The sequence below is a fragment of the Aotus nancymaae genome, unplaced genomic scaffold (assembly GCF_030222135.1).
Source record: "Aotus nancymaae isolate 86718 unplaced genomic scaffold, 86718_ANA_hifiasm-v0.15.2.pri h1tg000046l, whole genome shotgun sequence".
In the NCBI taxonomy this organism is placed as follows: domain Eukaryota; kingdom Metazoa; phylum Chordata; class Mammalia; order Primates; family Aotidae; genus Aotus; species Aotus nancymaae.
The window spans coordinates 23,548,654-23,564,883 of NW_026988460.1; the positions used below are offsets into that span (position 1 = coordinate 23,548,654).

The 16,230-nt window shown below is 39.8% G+C and overlaps 1 protein-coding gene across 22 annotated transcripts in view; it reads right to left on the minus strand.

Annotated features, from left to right (window-relative positions):
• The window catches only part of RAF1 (Raf-1 proto-oncogene, serine/threonine kinase), a 115,613-nt gene that overhangs the window by 19,747 nt on the left and 79,636 nt on the right, over positions 1-16,230 (minus strand). For 14 of the 22 annotated variants that reach the window (XM_064362050.1, XM_064362049.1, XM_064362044.1 and 11 more), the window contains 7 exons: positions 14,776-15,008; positions 8,014-8,126; positions 5,560-5,662; positions 5,086-5,243; positions 3,001-3,099; positions 651-804; positions 5-64 (listed from right to left, as the gene is read on the minus strand). In XM_064362050.1, the coding sequence (XP_064218120.1) occupies positions 5-64; positions 651-804; positions 3,001-3,099; positions 5,086-5,243; positions 5,560-5,662; positions 8,014-8,126; positions 14,776-14,982 (894 nt within the window). In that variant the 5' untranslated portion in view covers positions 14,983-15,008. Of the gene's footprint in view, positions 1-4; positions 65-650; positions 805-3,000; positions 3,100-5,085; positions 5,244-5,559; positions 5,663-8,013; positions 8,127-14,775; positions 15,009-16,230 lie in introns of those variants that run through there. The other 8 variants (XM_012472320.2, XM_064362052.1, XM_012472332.2 and 5 more) reach the window with 6 other exon arrangements.

The following is a 16,230-nucleotide window of genomic DNA, read 5'->3' on the forward strand; positions in this document are numbered from 1 at the left end:
CTACTCTTCCCCTCAAACAAAATCGTCTGGACCACGCCCTGGGAGAAGCATTCAGGTTGTTATTCTAGTCCAAAGCAATGAGAAATAAAGAAGAATAAAGAACAAAGGAAGTATTTAAGTGTATTCAGTTGTTATTAAAGATGAAGCAGAAAGCAAATTAAAACCAACAGGATATAACCAAAAGCCAAGAAAAGAAAAAGCAGTTCAAAAACACTAGCTTTGGGCATTTTTACATCTCCCTAAATACCTGCTTAGTCCTAGGATTCCACCCTTTCTTTTCTAAATAAAATCACAAAAGTCTTCCAGAGAATCTGTAGTTCTCCATCACTGTTATTTTCTGTCCCACACCAAATCAAACTACTCCTTAAATATCTTAGGCACTCATTCATTAAAAGCCTATTCAAATCCGATATGGGAAGAGTTCAAATGTTAACATTTTTTCAGGAAATTTTAGTTCTCCACTTGAATGATATACTAACCAGACTATTCAGCCAGTCTAAAGACACTACGGATATAAAAAACTGTTAAAACTCCAGAGACCTGAGAAAGTGCTGCAACATTCCTTGATCAGGTTTGAAACCCAAAACTATGAAATAAATACCAACCTCACCCCATTAATTGACATTACCACCCCCAAGGGGCCCTATTACCTCAATCATCCTGCTGTCCACAGGCAGGGTGGTGCTGACCATGTGGACATTAGGTGTGGACGTCGACCTCTGCCTCTGGGAGAGGGAACCTTCAGATGAGGGACTGGAGGTGTTAAAGGTGAAGGCATGAGGTGTAGAATATCTGTGCTGAGAACTAGGCAAGGAGGAGAAAGAAAATTCCATGATTGGCACTTAGGCTTTCATACTGGTGAAGTCTTTCAACTGATTAAGATGCTTATGGGCGGCCGGGCGCGGTGGCTCATGTCTATAATCCCAGCACTTTGCGGGGCTGAGGCGGGTGAATCATGAGGTCAAGAGATCGAGACCATCCTGGTCAACAAGGTGAAACCCCGTCTCTACTAAAAATACAAAAATTAGCTGGGCATGGTGGCGTGCGCCTGTAGTCCCAGCTACTGGGGAGGCTGAGGCAGGAGAATTGCTTGAACCCAGGAGGCGGAGGTTGCGGTGAGCCGAGATCGCGCCATTGCACTCCAGCCTGGGTAACAAGAGCAAAACTCTGTCTCAAAAAAAAAAAAAAAATGCTTAAGGGCAAACTCTACCTTGTACAACCTTTGACAAAATGTTTGATTCTTTCAAATACGTGGCATCTAAAAATTGTCTTAAGTCTAGGTGCTTTTGCATACAAAATTTGAACAGGATATAATATATGCATTGGAAATTCAATGAAAGGGGAATGCATTATAAGTTTTCCTTTTTTAAAGCACCACTCTGAAAACTCCAAATTTTTACATCTCCAGGAAAGAACAGATTAACATTTGCCAACCACACTACCACCTATTAAGCTAGTTGAAACTTGACCAGTTTAATTTAGAGACTAAATTTAAGAACTTTAAGATTTTAAACAGATGGGTAGACGTGCTGAGCATGTCTGCAAAAAGGCCAGGATTTTACTGTTTGTCCTTTCCTACTACAACCAGCAAACAAAGTAAATTAATGAGAATTCTGTTATTAGGTGGAAATACCTAAATAAGAAATTAATCACTGGCCTCTTCCAGCCACCACCACCCTCCCACCAACCAAACTAGGAACACGCATTAAGAAGTATAACAATTTCATAATTTGCTCTAAAGATTAGTTTGAGGTTTGTTCAGATTCAGGTAATACCCATGTAGGAATTAAAGGGATAAAAGGCCAGCTTTTCTAAGGGAAATTGTTCTATTGTCTTGAAAAATTGGCTTCCCACATAATTCTCTGTTTATGACTTTAGAGGCCTGGTTTCTTCTAATCTTCAGAGCTAAGTAAAAACTTTTGGTCATACTTGCTTTTCAAATTATCAAGAAAAATAAAAGCCACACACCAATATATATCCAGATATATACAAATTCCTTATTCTAAGATATGCTGCCTTTACCATTTCCATGGTAGTTTCACATTAAATGTTATCTGATTACACATACATTAAAGTAAGATAAAAATATATATATATATATATATATATATATATATTTAAAGGGGGATGGAGTCTTGCTCTATCGCCCAGGCTGGAGCACTGTGGCATAATCTCAGCTCACTGCCTACTGGGTTCAAGTGATTCTCCTGCTTCAGCTTCCCAAGTAGTTGGGCCAATAGGTGCGTATCACCACACCCACCAAGTTTTTTGTATTTTTAGTAGAGATGGGGTTTCCCCATGTTGGCCACACTAGTCTGGAACTCCTGACCTCAAGTGATCCACCCACCTTGGCCTCCCTAAGTGCTGGGATTACAGGTGTGAGCAACCACCCCTGGCCTAAAGTAAAATATTTTGGATGTAGATTTTACTTTAAGCTTCAAATTCATATGTAAAACTGAGCAACATGTGAACTCAACAAAACTGATTGTAAAGCTGGAAAACAGAGTAAAGACAAGTTACATGCAAACTCTTGAGACACAGCAGAAACAATATGCTGAAAATCAAATTGTTTTCTAAGACACTAGTCTATTTAAATAACAAATGCAAGGCCATAATATGCATTTTAAAGCTAAGGGTTTTATTTTTATTGAATCTCTATATTGTTTTGGGACCCTTTCCATCGAGGTTGAACTCAGTATATATTGAGGAAAGCAGAATCTCAAGCTCTTTAAAATGTAATGGCATATTAAGGAATATGCTATAACAGAAGAAGCTACAGCCAAAGTCACTTTCCAGAATGTAAGACATACAGGTCCACAAAGAGAAACTTCTACATTTTGCCGTACCACCAGTATCAAGTTCCACAGAAACAGCAAGGGGTTTCCACATTGAGAGGAGGGAATGTGAACAACTCTTGTTTTTTGTCTTTGAGCTTCTAACCCCTGCCCCCTGCCACCCACCAATAACTTTCTAAGAGAAAAGCTATAGGTAAAAAATTACCTAACAGGCATCCGGGTAACAGACTCTCGCATACGACGCATAGTCAAAGAAGGTAGTGCTGGGACTCCACTATCACCAATAGTGGAATTTGGAAACAATCTAAATGAAAGCAGGGAAAGACTGGTTTTTAGAGCTGCAGTAATCTTACAGAGACAATCAGCATGCCTTGCTTTTGCAAACTCACAGCTATTCAAACTGAACTTTCCCCAGTCACATTTTCCTCAACTGTTTTACGTTACCCAGAGTAAAAGGAACAACATTCCAAATAACTGGGTTTGAATGATTATTAAATGTGAATAATACTGACCTGCCAATAAACATACAGTCTCCAGTGTGCATTTCTCCTTTTTTTTTTTTTTTTGAGACGGAGTCTTGCTCTGTTGCCCAGGCTGGAGTGCAGTGGCGCATACTCGGCTCACTGCAACCTCCGCCTCCCAGGTTCTCCTGCTTCAGCCTCCCAAGTACCTGGGATTACAGGTGCACACCACCACATCCAGCTAATTTTTGTATTTTTAGTAGAGACAGGGTTTCACTATGTTGGCCAAGCTGGTCTTGAACTCCTGACCTCAGCTGATCCACCCACCTCAGCCTCCCTAAGTGCTAGGATTACAGGCGTGAGCCACCATGCCCGCCCCAGTGTGCATTTCTAGGAAATACTGGTCCTATGTCTAGCTGTATCAAAATAATGTTTTTCAGACTACACAGCATTTTACAAACTATGTCGTCATAGTGCTTTTCCGGAAACATTTCATCTTGGAAATACATAGATAAAAAGAGTAAAATAGGAGGAAAAAATCATAGAAAAGTGAATAATTAGGCACCTTCTTTCCATGAGCTGGGCACTTGTGCTTAGTAAATTTCACAGGTTATGTCAGCAAGTCTCACAAAAACAATGCAAGGAAGGTAATATCTCCTTTATTCAGACATGTGAATGAAAACTCAGATGTGGTTATGGTTAATGACAACACTGAGATTTTGATACATGTCTGTTGGACTCAAAAGCTTGTGCTGCTGGGTGCGGTGGCTCATGCCTGTAACCGCAACTCTTTGGAAGGCCAAGGTGGACAGACTGCTTGAGCTCAGGAGTTCGAGACCAGCCTGGGCAACACAATGAAACCCGTCTCTACAAAAAATACAAAAGTTAGCTAGGCATGGTGAAATACACCTGTAGTCTCAGCTACTAAGGAGAGTGAGGTAAGAAGATTACTTGAACCCAAGAGGTCGAGGCTATAGTGAGCTATGATCATGCCACAGTACTCCAGCCTGGGCAAGAGAGTGAGATCCTGTTTGTTTGTTTGTTTTTTTTAAAGGACAAAAATAAGACAAATAAAAAAAAGGTTGTGCCCGCCATTTGTGCTACTCAAGCTCTCATTACAAAATCAGTATGTGAGTAACCACGAAAGCAAAAAAGATGTTTCCATCATCGTCTAATAACACTCCCTTGGTTTCTCTAGTACTGTCAAAAAGGACAAAACTTTAAACTTTTCATATTCCTGGTGACAGTTTTTAAAAGGCAGTTTGGACCATGTACTTTAAAGTATTTTGTCTATATGAAATATATTGTGTCCTGACAGAAACAAGAATCTTTTAAGATTTTATATTCAAACAATTTTAAGTCCAAACAGCTAAGTTTTCTCTGGTTTGGAGTTAAGAAAATAGCATCAACTCCAAACTAGAATAGCTTTCTGCTCCTTCTCAATGTTAAAGGCTTGTTCAGCATAAGCAACAAAATACAGAGTAGTGTCTACTAGCAGCCTAGCAGATGATACTATTAAGAGAGAAAAGCAAAAAATCTTCTCATTTTCATATCCTTTTGTTCTTTTCCTTACTGAATCACAGTCACAGTATGTCAATCTCAATTTGACAGACAACAAGCCCTATTCCTACCTGCTCATTTTGGAGTATTAATGCCACCAAACCTAGCTAGTTTCAGAATTATCTGTTTCTAAAGTAGATAGTTTCTGGATCACAATTCAGTAAATGAATCTAGAATCCAGACCTGTCAGTCAAAATCTACAACAAATACCCTTTAAAGTATTTATACTCCTATCCCTATATTCCTTGAGAAAAGGAACAATGCCTTACAAGAGTTGTCTGATATTACTCCAGTCCACACACATAGTAGGTACTTTGGTGCTACAGTGCTCATGAAATTTGTAGCCACAAGTCTGACATCGAAATCCATTGAGCAGGAATTTCTGACAGATGTCACAGAAGGCAAGCTTCAGGAACGTCTTCCGAGCCTACAACAAGAACACAGGTGTAAATTATGCTGAATAAATAAAAGATGACAAAAGGCAAAGTCATTTTCTTCCTTGGCCTCCAAAAGAGTTTTTACAAAATGAATCATACTTCCAACATTTACAGAATTCATAATCACAAATTAAAGTATATCTCTGACTAAGGCAATGAAATCTAAATTGCCTTACCGTAAACAATGGCATAAAGAGCCTTAAACCCTCCAAATATATATATATACACATATGCCTATTACCTGAGAAATTTCTGTTAGGCCTGGCAAAGCCCTCAACATGCTAGAAAGAGAGATGTGCAACTTACAAAGTTGTGAGTTGTGAGGGGAACATGATCCAGGAAATCTACTTGAAGTTCTTCTCCAATCAAAGAGGCAGCATCAGTATTCCAATCTAAGCGTGCTTTTTTACTAAAAAGAATTCAAAAAAAAACATGAAAGGGAAATGTTTAAACAAGTTAGGAGTTCAATACAAATAACAGCTACCATTTATCACATGCTATAAACACAACTCTATATAGCTTCATATAGTCATAAAACAATAATCTATTTAATTCATTCAACAAACCTATGAAATAGGTATTATTATTCCTATCTGAAAAAATAGGAAAACTGGGACTCTAAGAAGGTAACTTGCTGAAGGCCACACAGCAAGTATAAAGGCCTATGTTGGAATCCAGGTCTGTTGAACTCCAAAGCCCATGTTCTTAGAATAAAGCTTTCTCTTTATTTATTTAAAACATTTTTTTTTGGTAAAGACAGAGCTTTGCTGTGTTGCCCAGGCTGGTCTTGAATTCCTGGCCTCAAGTGGTTCTCCTGCGTCAGCCTCCCAAAGTGCTGGGATTACAGGCTTAACCACCATGTCTGGCCATAATAAAGTTTTATTTAAACAATCTCACGATAAAGTCAATATATATTAAATTGAAATTTATAACATTAAAATCTTACAAAAATCCCCAAATCCTGTCAAATGGATTATAAATATTGCTGCAGTACAAAATTTAGTCTTTAATAGTCTATTTCAATCTAGATAAATAGAAAGGAACCACAAATGAAATGTACTTTTCTATTAATTAATAAAAGACTCAAATCTGTAGTTGTAGGGTCTGCAAGTGCATGACAGACTTAAGTGTCTTAAAATCTACTCTGAAACCACACCTTCTGTGCCTACAGTATAAATAAGATGAAAAATAGATACATACAAAAATTAATGCCCAATTCCATTCTCATGCCTTATCCAGTTAATCTGGCCCATTTTCCAAAGGAAGAATATTGTCAGGTAAAGAGAGAATAACATGTATAGCACCATTCAAGCCTCTCCAGCATCTACCAGAAGACTAGTCAAGCCATTTTTCTCTCTATCCAACAGTAACTAATACTACACTCCTTAATATAATTACCTACATAGCATATGGGAAACTCCCTATAACTCCAAAAAACTATTTTGCCCTTGTGAATACAGGGAGGAGAAGCCTTATTTTCTTATCAGTCTGCAGACTGATCCTAGTGACAATCTGCTGTCTGTCCTAGAGAGACCCCAGAGTAGCTCAAAACCAGTGCAGCCTTGGATGAGAGTAGACCAAACCCTCCTTGTCTCAGAATCTCTAATCCTTAAGGAGCACTATGGGCTCCTTCAGCAAAACCTGGGCTACATTCAGCAAAAGTTAACATCTGCTTCAAAGATTTGCACATTGAAAAACACCTCCTAAATTGAGAATTACACTCACCCCTTTCAGTAGATTCATTCCCTAAGCTATTCTCTCAAACGGAGGAACTCTTTGAAACATGGAAAATGTAAGCTAAAGATGAATAACATAAGTAACACTTTGTAAGAAGAGGGTAAAAAAGAATCCTTTAAAGGTTTCCTTATATTTTAGGGGTGGAGGGAATAGTGGATAATGGGTAATTATGGACACCTCTGCCACTTTGAGGTAGTGCTCCTAGCCTTTGTGGGGATGCCTCTATCTTACCACCACCATTAGGAATAGGATAAACTATGAATCTTCCCTGAAGCAGAAATGCTCCTGCATCTTTAAACAATCTACCAAATAGCAGGGATTACACAATTAACTGAATAAAAACAAATTAGTGAATGAGAAAAGTCAATCTCTCAAGGATAGCATTCTTTATATATTATGGTGTACTTTTTGAGTACCTAGTCTACATGATTCATTACAGTAAACACAAAGAAAAATCTTTGTCTCAAAAAACATAGCATCTAACATTACTGTTTCCATCCATGGAAACACTATCAATCTTTTTTATTTTTAATACACAGGGTCTTCCCCTGTCGCCCAAGCTGGAGTCCAGTGGCACAATCAAGACTCAGTAGAGCTTCAAACTTCTGGGTTCAAGCAATTCTCTCACCTCAGGCTCTCGAACAGCTAGGACTACAGGGCCGCACAACCATGCCTGGCTAAGTTTTAAAAATTTTTTTGTGGAGATGGGCCCTCACTATGTGCCCAGGCTGGTCTTGAACTCCTGGCCTCATGCAACCCTCTTGCCTCAGGTTCCCAAACTGTTAAAATTACAGGCATGGCTATCATGCCCAGCTTAATGTGTATGCAACTTTTCAAGAGAATGTCCAAGCAATAATTTCAATTTCTTAATACCTTATTTTTCTCAATCATCTCTTTATAAACAAAAGGTATAGAAATATAAATATTCTATAGGAAGCTAGTACCATTTAATAGAAACATAGCTATTTGAAGGTAGAAGATCCTTACTAGTCTGAAGAAGTCAGTTGACTTTTGAGCTCTTACCCTTTATGTTCTTGGAGAAGTCTGAACACTGCACAGCACTCTGGTTGCAGTCCCCTCACCTTGAGCGCTTTCATAAGGCAGTCATGCAAGCTCATTCCATTTCGCACATTGACCTACAAACAAAGGACCACCTTTAGGACCAACACAGGCTGCAGCACCCCTTGGAAAGGTGAGCACAGAAATAAATGTACCAGTCTGTAAGGGTGCAGGCAGATATATGACAGCATTGCTTGTTGATGGTGCACGCACACACACATATATGAAACAACCTGAATGTTCAGCAATAGGTAGGCACTTGAATGAGTGTGAGACATCTGTATTATGTCACATTATACAGCTACTATATTACTTAAAATGACCTGGTTGGAGAGGAGTCCATGATATATTAATTGGGGGAAAATACCCTTCGGAATAATACATAGAGTAAGATTATTTTAAAGATGAAGAGGCCAGGCGCGTGGCTCATGCCCGTAATCCCAGCACTTTGGGAGGTCAAGACGGGTGGATTACCTGAGGTCATGAGTTCAAGACCAACCTGGCCAACATGGTGAAACCTTGTCTCTACTAAAATACTAAAATTAGCTGGGCATGGTGGCGGTGCCTGTAATCTCAACTACTTGGGAGGCTGAGGCAGGAGAACTGCTGGAACCCAGGAGGCAGAGATCGCAGTGAGCTGAGATCGCACCACTGCGCTCTAGCCTGGGTGACAACAGCAAGACTCTGTCTCAAAAAAAAAAGTGAAGAAATCTGTATATGTTATGTGAGTGTGGAAAGATTTACACTTAGCTGTTTACATCAAGAGACAGTGGTTAAGAAACATAAAATAAGCTTTCCCTTTATACATCTCTAATTTGTGTGATTAGAATGTACACACATGGATGTTCACTAGATTCATTAGAGAGGAAATAAGCTAATCTAATCTATAAACAAACATGAGTTTTTATAATCAAAATTTGTACTTCAACCTATTTTCAACAAAAATAGCTGATCATTCTAATAAAAATTCCATCTCACATGCACTTAACACTAATTAAGACAAAGCAGGAAGTGGAAGAAATAGAATGCCAGCCTTGTAGGGACAAACACCAATCTTAGTTTAAATATATGTGCACACCATACCAAGTAGTCTTACTGGCACATACTTCTCCATATTCCCCTTTACTCAATCCTCAAAAAGCTAGGCAGGTACTCAGAACCCTATGGGGAAGTGTGAGTGCCCAGGATACTCATAATTAATGTCAGCTATAAGAAAAAAATTGAACTAATAGGCCAGGCATGGTGGCTCATGCTTGTAATCCCAGCACTTTGGGAGGCCGAGGCAGGAGGATCACGAGGTCAGGAGTTCGAGACCAGCCTGGCCAACACAGTGAAACCCCATCTCTACCAAAAACACAAAAATTAGCTGAGCATGGTGGTGGGTGACTGTAATCCCAGCTACGCAGGAGACTGAGGCAGGAGAATCACTTGAACCCAGGAGGCAGAGGTTGCAGTGAACCAAGATTGTGGCACTGCATTCCAGCCTGGGTGACAGAGCTAGACGTTTAAAAAAAAAAAAAAAAAAAAAAAATTGAACTAAATTTTAAAGAGTTTTGATTAGGCCGGGCGCAGTGGCTCACGCCTATAATCCCAGCATTTTGGGAGGCCGAGGTGGGTGGATCACAAGGTCAAGAGATCGAGACCATCCTGGTCAACATGGTGAAACCCCGTCTCTATTAAAAATACAAAAAAAATTAGCAGGGCGTGGTGGCACACACCTGTAGTCCCAGCTACCTGGGAGGCTGAGACAGGAGAATTGCTTGAACCCAGGAGGCAGAGGTTGTGGTGAGCCAAGATCGTGCCATTGCACTCCAGCCTGGGTAACAAAAGTGAAACTCTATCTCAAAAAAAAAAAAAAGAAAAGAAAAAGAGTTTTGATTAAAAGCCCTCCATGTTTTAACTTTAAAGCCAAGAAAGGTAACCAAAAGTAAGGCAACTAGAGTCAGTATGGCCAGCAAGGAGGGCAAAACATAGGTTTTGCCTATAGCAAGTTTCCTCCTCTGAGTTGACAGCAGCCATCTCAGCCCTTCCCCAGGTGGGGAAGGGTAAGGAAGCAAAGCAGGGCTCCAACAGGCCCAAAGTGTTCTTAATCTTGGCTTTTACTACAGTCACCTCAATGCCAATCCAGCCAACCTTCTCTGGCTGATTTACAACAGAAAAAAGTCTTAAACAGGACATAGGTATCTGGGCCCAACTAGTTACCAGGTTCCAAACCAGGGAACACTGTTTGGATGCAAAGCAGTTAGAAAACAATCTGGGAAAGAAGGGAGTGCATGTGAGCCTAAGGAATTTGAAAACATCAGAGGGGCAACGTAAGTTTTTCACAAGGTTTTATTTTGCTATTACCAGGGACTTATGGGGACTTATCTGCCTAGTAATCATTCTTTGAAGCCCAAAGATGGGACTCCATATTGAGAGTACAGTATAGAAGAATTTGAACTTTTAACAGGTAAATTCAGAAGGTGATGGGAGTAGGGGAAGAATATTCTCCAGGAGGATCAATCATCTGGGAGAAAAGAAAACGTTTCCCAAACAAATAAAAACGTTCCTTTAGAGTCTGTGATAGCCTCCTTAGCTACTGATGGTTTTCCTCTCCTTCAGAGATGTGGAAGAAAGGAAATATCGTGAACAACAGGGTAAGAAGAAACCAACTGATTCTTTGAGTAGATAAACATTGATCACAGGAAACCTCTGAGGAAAATAAATGGGCATACAGGAGCAGGACTCACACAAGACTTTTGGCTCATATGAATGCTTCACCTATTTAAAAATAAATAAAATCAACAGTCTTTAAAAGTTCCTTGTACACACCAAAATAGTTCAGACAAATTATATCTGGGATTTGTGTCAAAACATTTGGAAAGGAGTGGGTGAAAACACAGATTAAGCAGGACTGCCATGGTTAGCTAAGTGTTTAAAGTGGATAATGGGTATATCAGATTTGTTATTCTCTCTACGTATGTGTGGAGTGTAAAATATATATCATATATACTGAGACAGGGTCTTGCTCTGTCATCTAGGCTGGAATACAATGGCATAATCATGACTCACACAGCCTTGACACCTCAGTTCAAGAGATCCTCCTGCCTCAATTGGGACCACAGGTGGCCAGCACCATACTTGGCTAATTTTTTTTTGTAGAGACAAGATCTCATTATATTGCCCAGGCTGGTCTCAAACTCCTGGGCTCAAGCAATCTTTCCACCTCAGTCTCTCAAAGTGCTGGGATTACAGGGACAAGCCTCTGCACCCAGCCTGTATGTATTTTTTTAATGTTCCAACATAAGTTTATTTTAAAAGTTTCTTGAAGCAGTGATACCCTGAGAAAGATCTCACCAACTTCCAGCTTTTCAGAAACAAAATAAGTAAGCTATACTGATCTGAACTATGAAGACACTAAGAATGAGGAAAACAACGAGCAATAAACATACACTAGCAGAATCATGACCTACAGCAAGTACTGTATAGCAATGTTTTCTAAGCAATAAAGTGATATCTGTTATATTATCAGTCTTCATTAAGCCATACTTCAAACTGGACAGTTCTTTAAATATCGTCTAATCCAGTCAGGTTCCCAAATGTAGCTAGCATTAGAATCCTCGGAGAAGCTTGTAAATATACAGATTCCATCTCCCTGTCCAACACATCCAAGGATTTGAATTCAGTTAGTCTGGAATAAAGCCCATTCATACAGAATGAATCTGTAGTTTAACCTGTTGGTCAGGTGATTCTAATAGTAGTGGTCCTCAGCTCCAGTCAATCACTCATCTAATAATAACTAGAAGCAGTAGCAGCAAGAGCAACAGTAACATGAGGAAGTCAAAGAGGCACACGTGTTTAGAAAATAAAAATTACAAGAAACACTCAAAAACTATCACATCTAAAATTATTTAAATCAGATACACGTCCGCTGTCTCATTCTCCTCTTTACAACTCTCCACGGATACATGTTAAAATCAGTTAAATAATTTCTAGAACCCACTGAGTGATTACGAGAGTCATTCCAGGTTCAGAAAGTGAAGTGACCTGGTGAGGAGAAAAAAGAGCTGACTGATGGTGCTGGCCTAGCTAAGTGACTCTTCCCTCCTCTACCACTTTCCTGAAGCTAGGTGCCTGGTGAAAGATGCTAGTTCTTCCACAGTTAGATGGTCAATCTTTAGCCAAAGTAATAGACAAAACTAACCTAGGCTATAATCTTCTCATAAGCTGTAGGAGAAGTCAAGCTTGGTTTCCAACCACCAGCTGTGCTCAAATAAAGGGGATCAAGGACTACATAGATGTATAAAAAGCTAAGAAATAATCATAGCTACCACCTTACTTATGAATCAACCACTATACTAAGCACAAGCTTCATTTCATAAAGATCAGTAAACAGGTTCAAAAAAGTACAGAACTTGTCTAAATGATACAGCTAATAAAAGGCAATGCAAAGATTTAAATTGGTGTCTGCTTGTTTTAAAGTTTCATTCACTTAATCACTATGCCAAATTAAGTTTCCCAGCCTTCTGGGCAAATTGGTAGCAGATGGGGATGGAGAAGATAGTCTCAATAACACTCTGAAGAAGACTACAACGACCAAATGGTCTTCAGATTCTCATAACACACACCTTCTATCTGACTTCTCAATTTAAGGTCAGAAAGAAAATTAATGAGAAACGGTAGATAAAATCACTTTGAAAATCAAAGACCACTGTTCAGATACAGGAGATTATTACTATTTATTTTGCCAACTATAACATTTTTATTTCTAGGAAGGGGGACAGAGGTAAACTCACTCAAATTTTTATTGGTCTTTTGAGTTTTGCCTTTAGTTCAAAATGCACCCAGGTATCCAACACTACACTTGGGAGACTCCTTAGGTTCACAAAAAAGGTATAAAAAATTTATTAACAAATGGGAAGAGTAAAACTGTTAGAGGAAAAGAGAGAAAATTCTGGACTGGGGTTCCCAACCTCAGGACCTTGCTTCACCTGAGTATACAGAATAAACACAATGCACGGATTTTACACAAAGAACAGAGGGTGGGAAAGGAAGAGGCATGGAAGTTTTGAACTCAAGTTTTCTCAACTGTTTCATCAAGCAAAACCAGTACAGTTTCACTTTTCTGTTTTGGCCAGGTGGTTGTCTTTGTTTGTTTTATCCATAACAGTAGAAATTTTTTTTTTTTCCTTTGAGACAGTGTCTGGCTGTCAATCACCCAGGCTGGAGTGAAGTGGTGCAATCTCAGCTCACTGCAACCTTTGCTTCCTGGGCTCAAGCCATCCTCCCACCTCAGCCTCCCAAGTAGCTAGGATTACAGACACACGCCACCATGCCTGGCTACTTTTTTGTTGTTGTTATTTCTTTTTTTAGAGCCTTGCTTTTCGCTCAGGCTGGAGTACAGTGGCGCAATCCCAGCTCACTGCAACCTCTGACTCCCGGGTTCAAGTGATTCTTCTGCCTCAGCCTCCCAAGTAGCTGGGATTACAAATGCGCAACACCATGCCTAATTTTTGTATTTTTAGTAGCGATGGGGTTTCACCATGTTGGCCAGGCCCATCTCAAACTTCTGACCTAGAGTAACGCACTGGCCTTGGCCTCCCAAAGTGCTGGAATTACAAGCATGAGCCACCATGCCTGGCCTGCATTTTTAATTTTTTTGTAGAGATGGGGTTTGCCATGTTGCCCAGACTGATCTGGAACTCCTGAGCTCAAGCAATCTGCCCATCTTGGCCTCCCAAAGTGCTGAGATTACAGGCGTGAATCACCATGCCTGGCCAGAAAACTTTTTTGTGTACTCAACTCTTAGAAAAATTGAAGTTTTGTATCAGCCTGGGTGCGGTGGCTCACGTCGGTAATCCCAACACTTTGGGAGGCTGAGGCAGGCAGATTACCTGAGGTCAGGAGTCTGAGACCAGCCTGGTCAACATGGTGAAACCCCATCTCTACCAAAAATACAAAAAAATCAGCCAGGCGTGGCGGCATGTGCCTGTAGTCCCAGCTACTTGGGAGGCTGAGGCAGGAGAACTGCTTCAACCCAGGAGGCAGAGGTTGCAGTGAGCTAAGATTGCACCACTGCACTTCGGCCTGGATGACAGAGTGAGAATCTGTCTCCAAAAAACAAAAAGAAAAGAAAACAAATTTTGTATCAGAAAGCCTAGTGGCAATATCCTGCCATGATGCCACGATGAACCTGTCACTGGTACTACAAAAATAAACTATGCAAAACTAATTGGCTGGTGTAAATGCCCTGAAAAAGAAGATTCTATGATTTATATGTTCCCTCCAGACTTGCCCTAGGCCTATGAAATATACAAAAATAATTTTTTCTATGCAATTTTACTTTCTTCTTTATACTTGATTATAATATTCAAAAAACTTTAGGTGAATATTTTAAGAGAAGAAATAAAATGTCTTCAAAAAAATAGTTGGAAAGGCCTAGGGACTTTTCAAAGAAAAGACTTTATACCCATAAGATGTACTACTTGTTTGGATGAAGTGGTACAAAGGAAGACACTCCAGGCAAGAGTAACAGAAGGAAGGCTAAGAGAGGTGGGGAAAAAATAGGGGGTATGGAAGGAACAGCAATATAAAGAAATAAAATCTGCAGTTAGAAAAAAAACAAATTTTTTAAAGACCCTAAATGACAATGAATATTTTGCCTGTCTATAAGTTGAACAACGTGATCCTTAATGTGTTCCATAGGCAGATAAATAGCTAAATTTCCTAAGTAGAATGTTCACATACCACTGTTCTTTGCTTGTTTGGCAAGAAAACACGGATAGTATTGCTTGTCTTCGAAGGATCTGTGAGTTTGCCATCATCTGATGCCCGGCGCTGATAGCCAAACTGCTGAACTATTGTAGGAGAGATGCAGCTGGAGCCATCAAACACAGCATCTTTGAGTCCAAAACCATTGCTGATCGTCTTCCAAGCTCCCTGTATGTGCTCCATTGATGCAGCTTAAACAATTCTTAAACCTGGTAAGAAACACAAATAATTATAACTCTAGAAACAAAAGCACTTAACCCAAGAATACAATATATAAAGAGTAATCATGAAAACAGCACTATGTGGTTTTTAATAAGTCCTTCTGCTTAAATAAATAATCAGCATTTCTTTAATAGCATATTTTCATAAAATATTTCACAGATGAGGGAAATGGGACCAGCAGTTAAAAGATTTAACAAGGGCCCAGGCACAGGCTCATGCCGGTAATCCCAGCACTTTGGGAGGCTGAGGCCAGCACATCACTTGAGGCCAGGAGTTGGAGACCAGCCAGGCTAACATGGTAAAACCTCATCTCTACTAAATATACAAAAATAGCCAGGTATGGTGGTAGGTGCCTGTCATCCCAACTACTGGGGGGGCGGAGGTAGCAGAATCACTTGAACCCAGGAGGCAGAGGTTGCAGTGAGCTGATATCGCATCATTGCACTCCAGGCTGGGCAACAAGAGTGAGACTCAACAACAACAAAAAAGCCAAGCTGGAACATGAGCCCAGGTCTCAAGACTTCTAGTCTAATAGTTTTCCAATTACATTTCCTTTCTTCCTGAGCAACTACCCTTGAGTGTGAGCAACACATTAGTACTATAAGAAATAACTACAAAAAAGTGTAAGCCATAATTTATGACTTCAAGGAAGAAAAACTAATACTTCTAGGATGTATGTTAGATACTTTATAATTTATCTAATTTGTATAAGAACCCCAAAGATTTTTAATCCCTTCCTCCATCCACACTTTGATTCTAATTAATTATTTTCTGAGACAAGGTCTTGCTCTGCTGCCCAGGTTGAAGAGCAGTGGCATGATCACAGCTCCAGCCTCAATTTTCTAGGCTCAAATGATCCTCCTGCCTCAGCTTCCCAAGTAGCTGGAACCACAGAGACGCACATCACCATGCCTAGCTAATTTTTAAAAACATTTTTTTGTACAGAAAGGCTCTCACTATATTGCCCAGGCTGGTCTTGAACTCCTGAGCTCAGGCAATTCACTCTCCTTGGTATCCCAAAGTACTGGGACTACAGGTTGAGCCACTGCAAACCCTTTCTTTTTTGGACAGAGAAGTCATGCCACTTGCCCAAGAACACCCCAGCAGTGGGCGAAATAACCAGATTCCATATCTGTTTGAAGTCCATTAATTTTCTACCATAACATTCAGCGCTCAGAGTTCAATTCAGTTCATTCTGAGTTCAGTTCA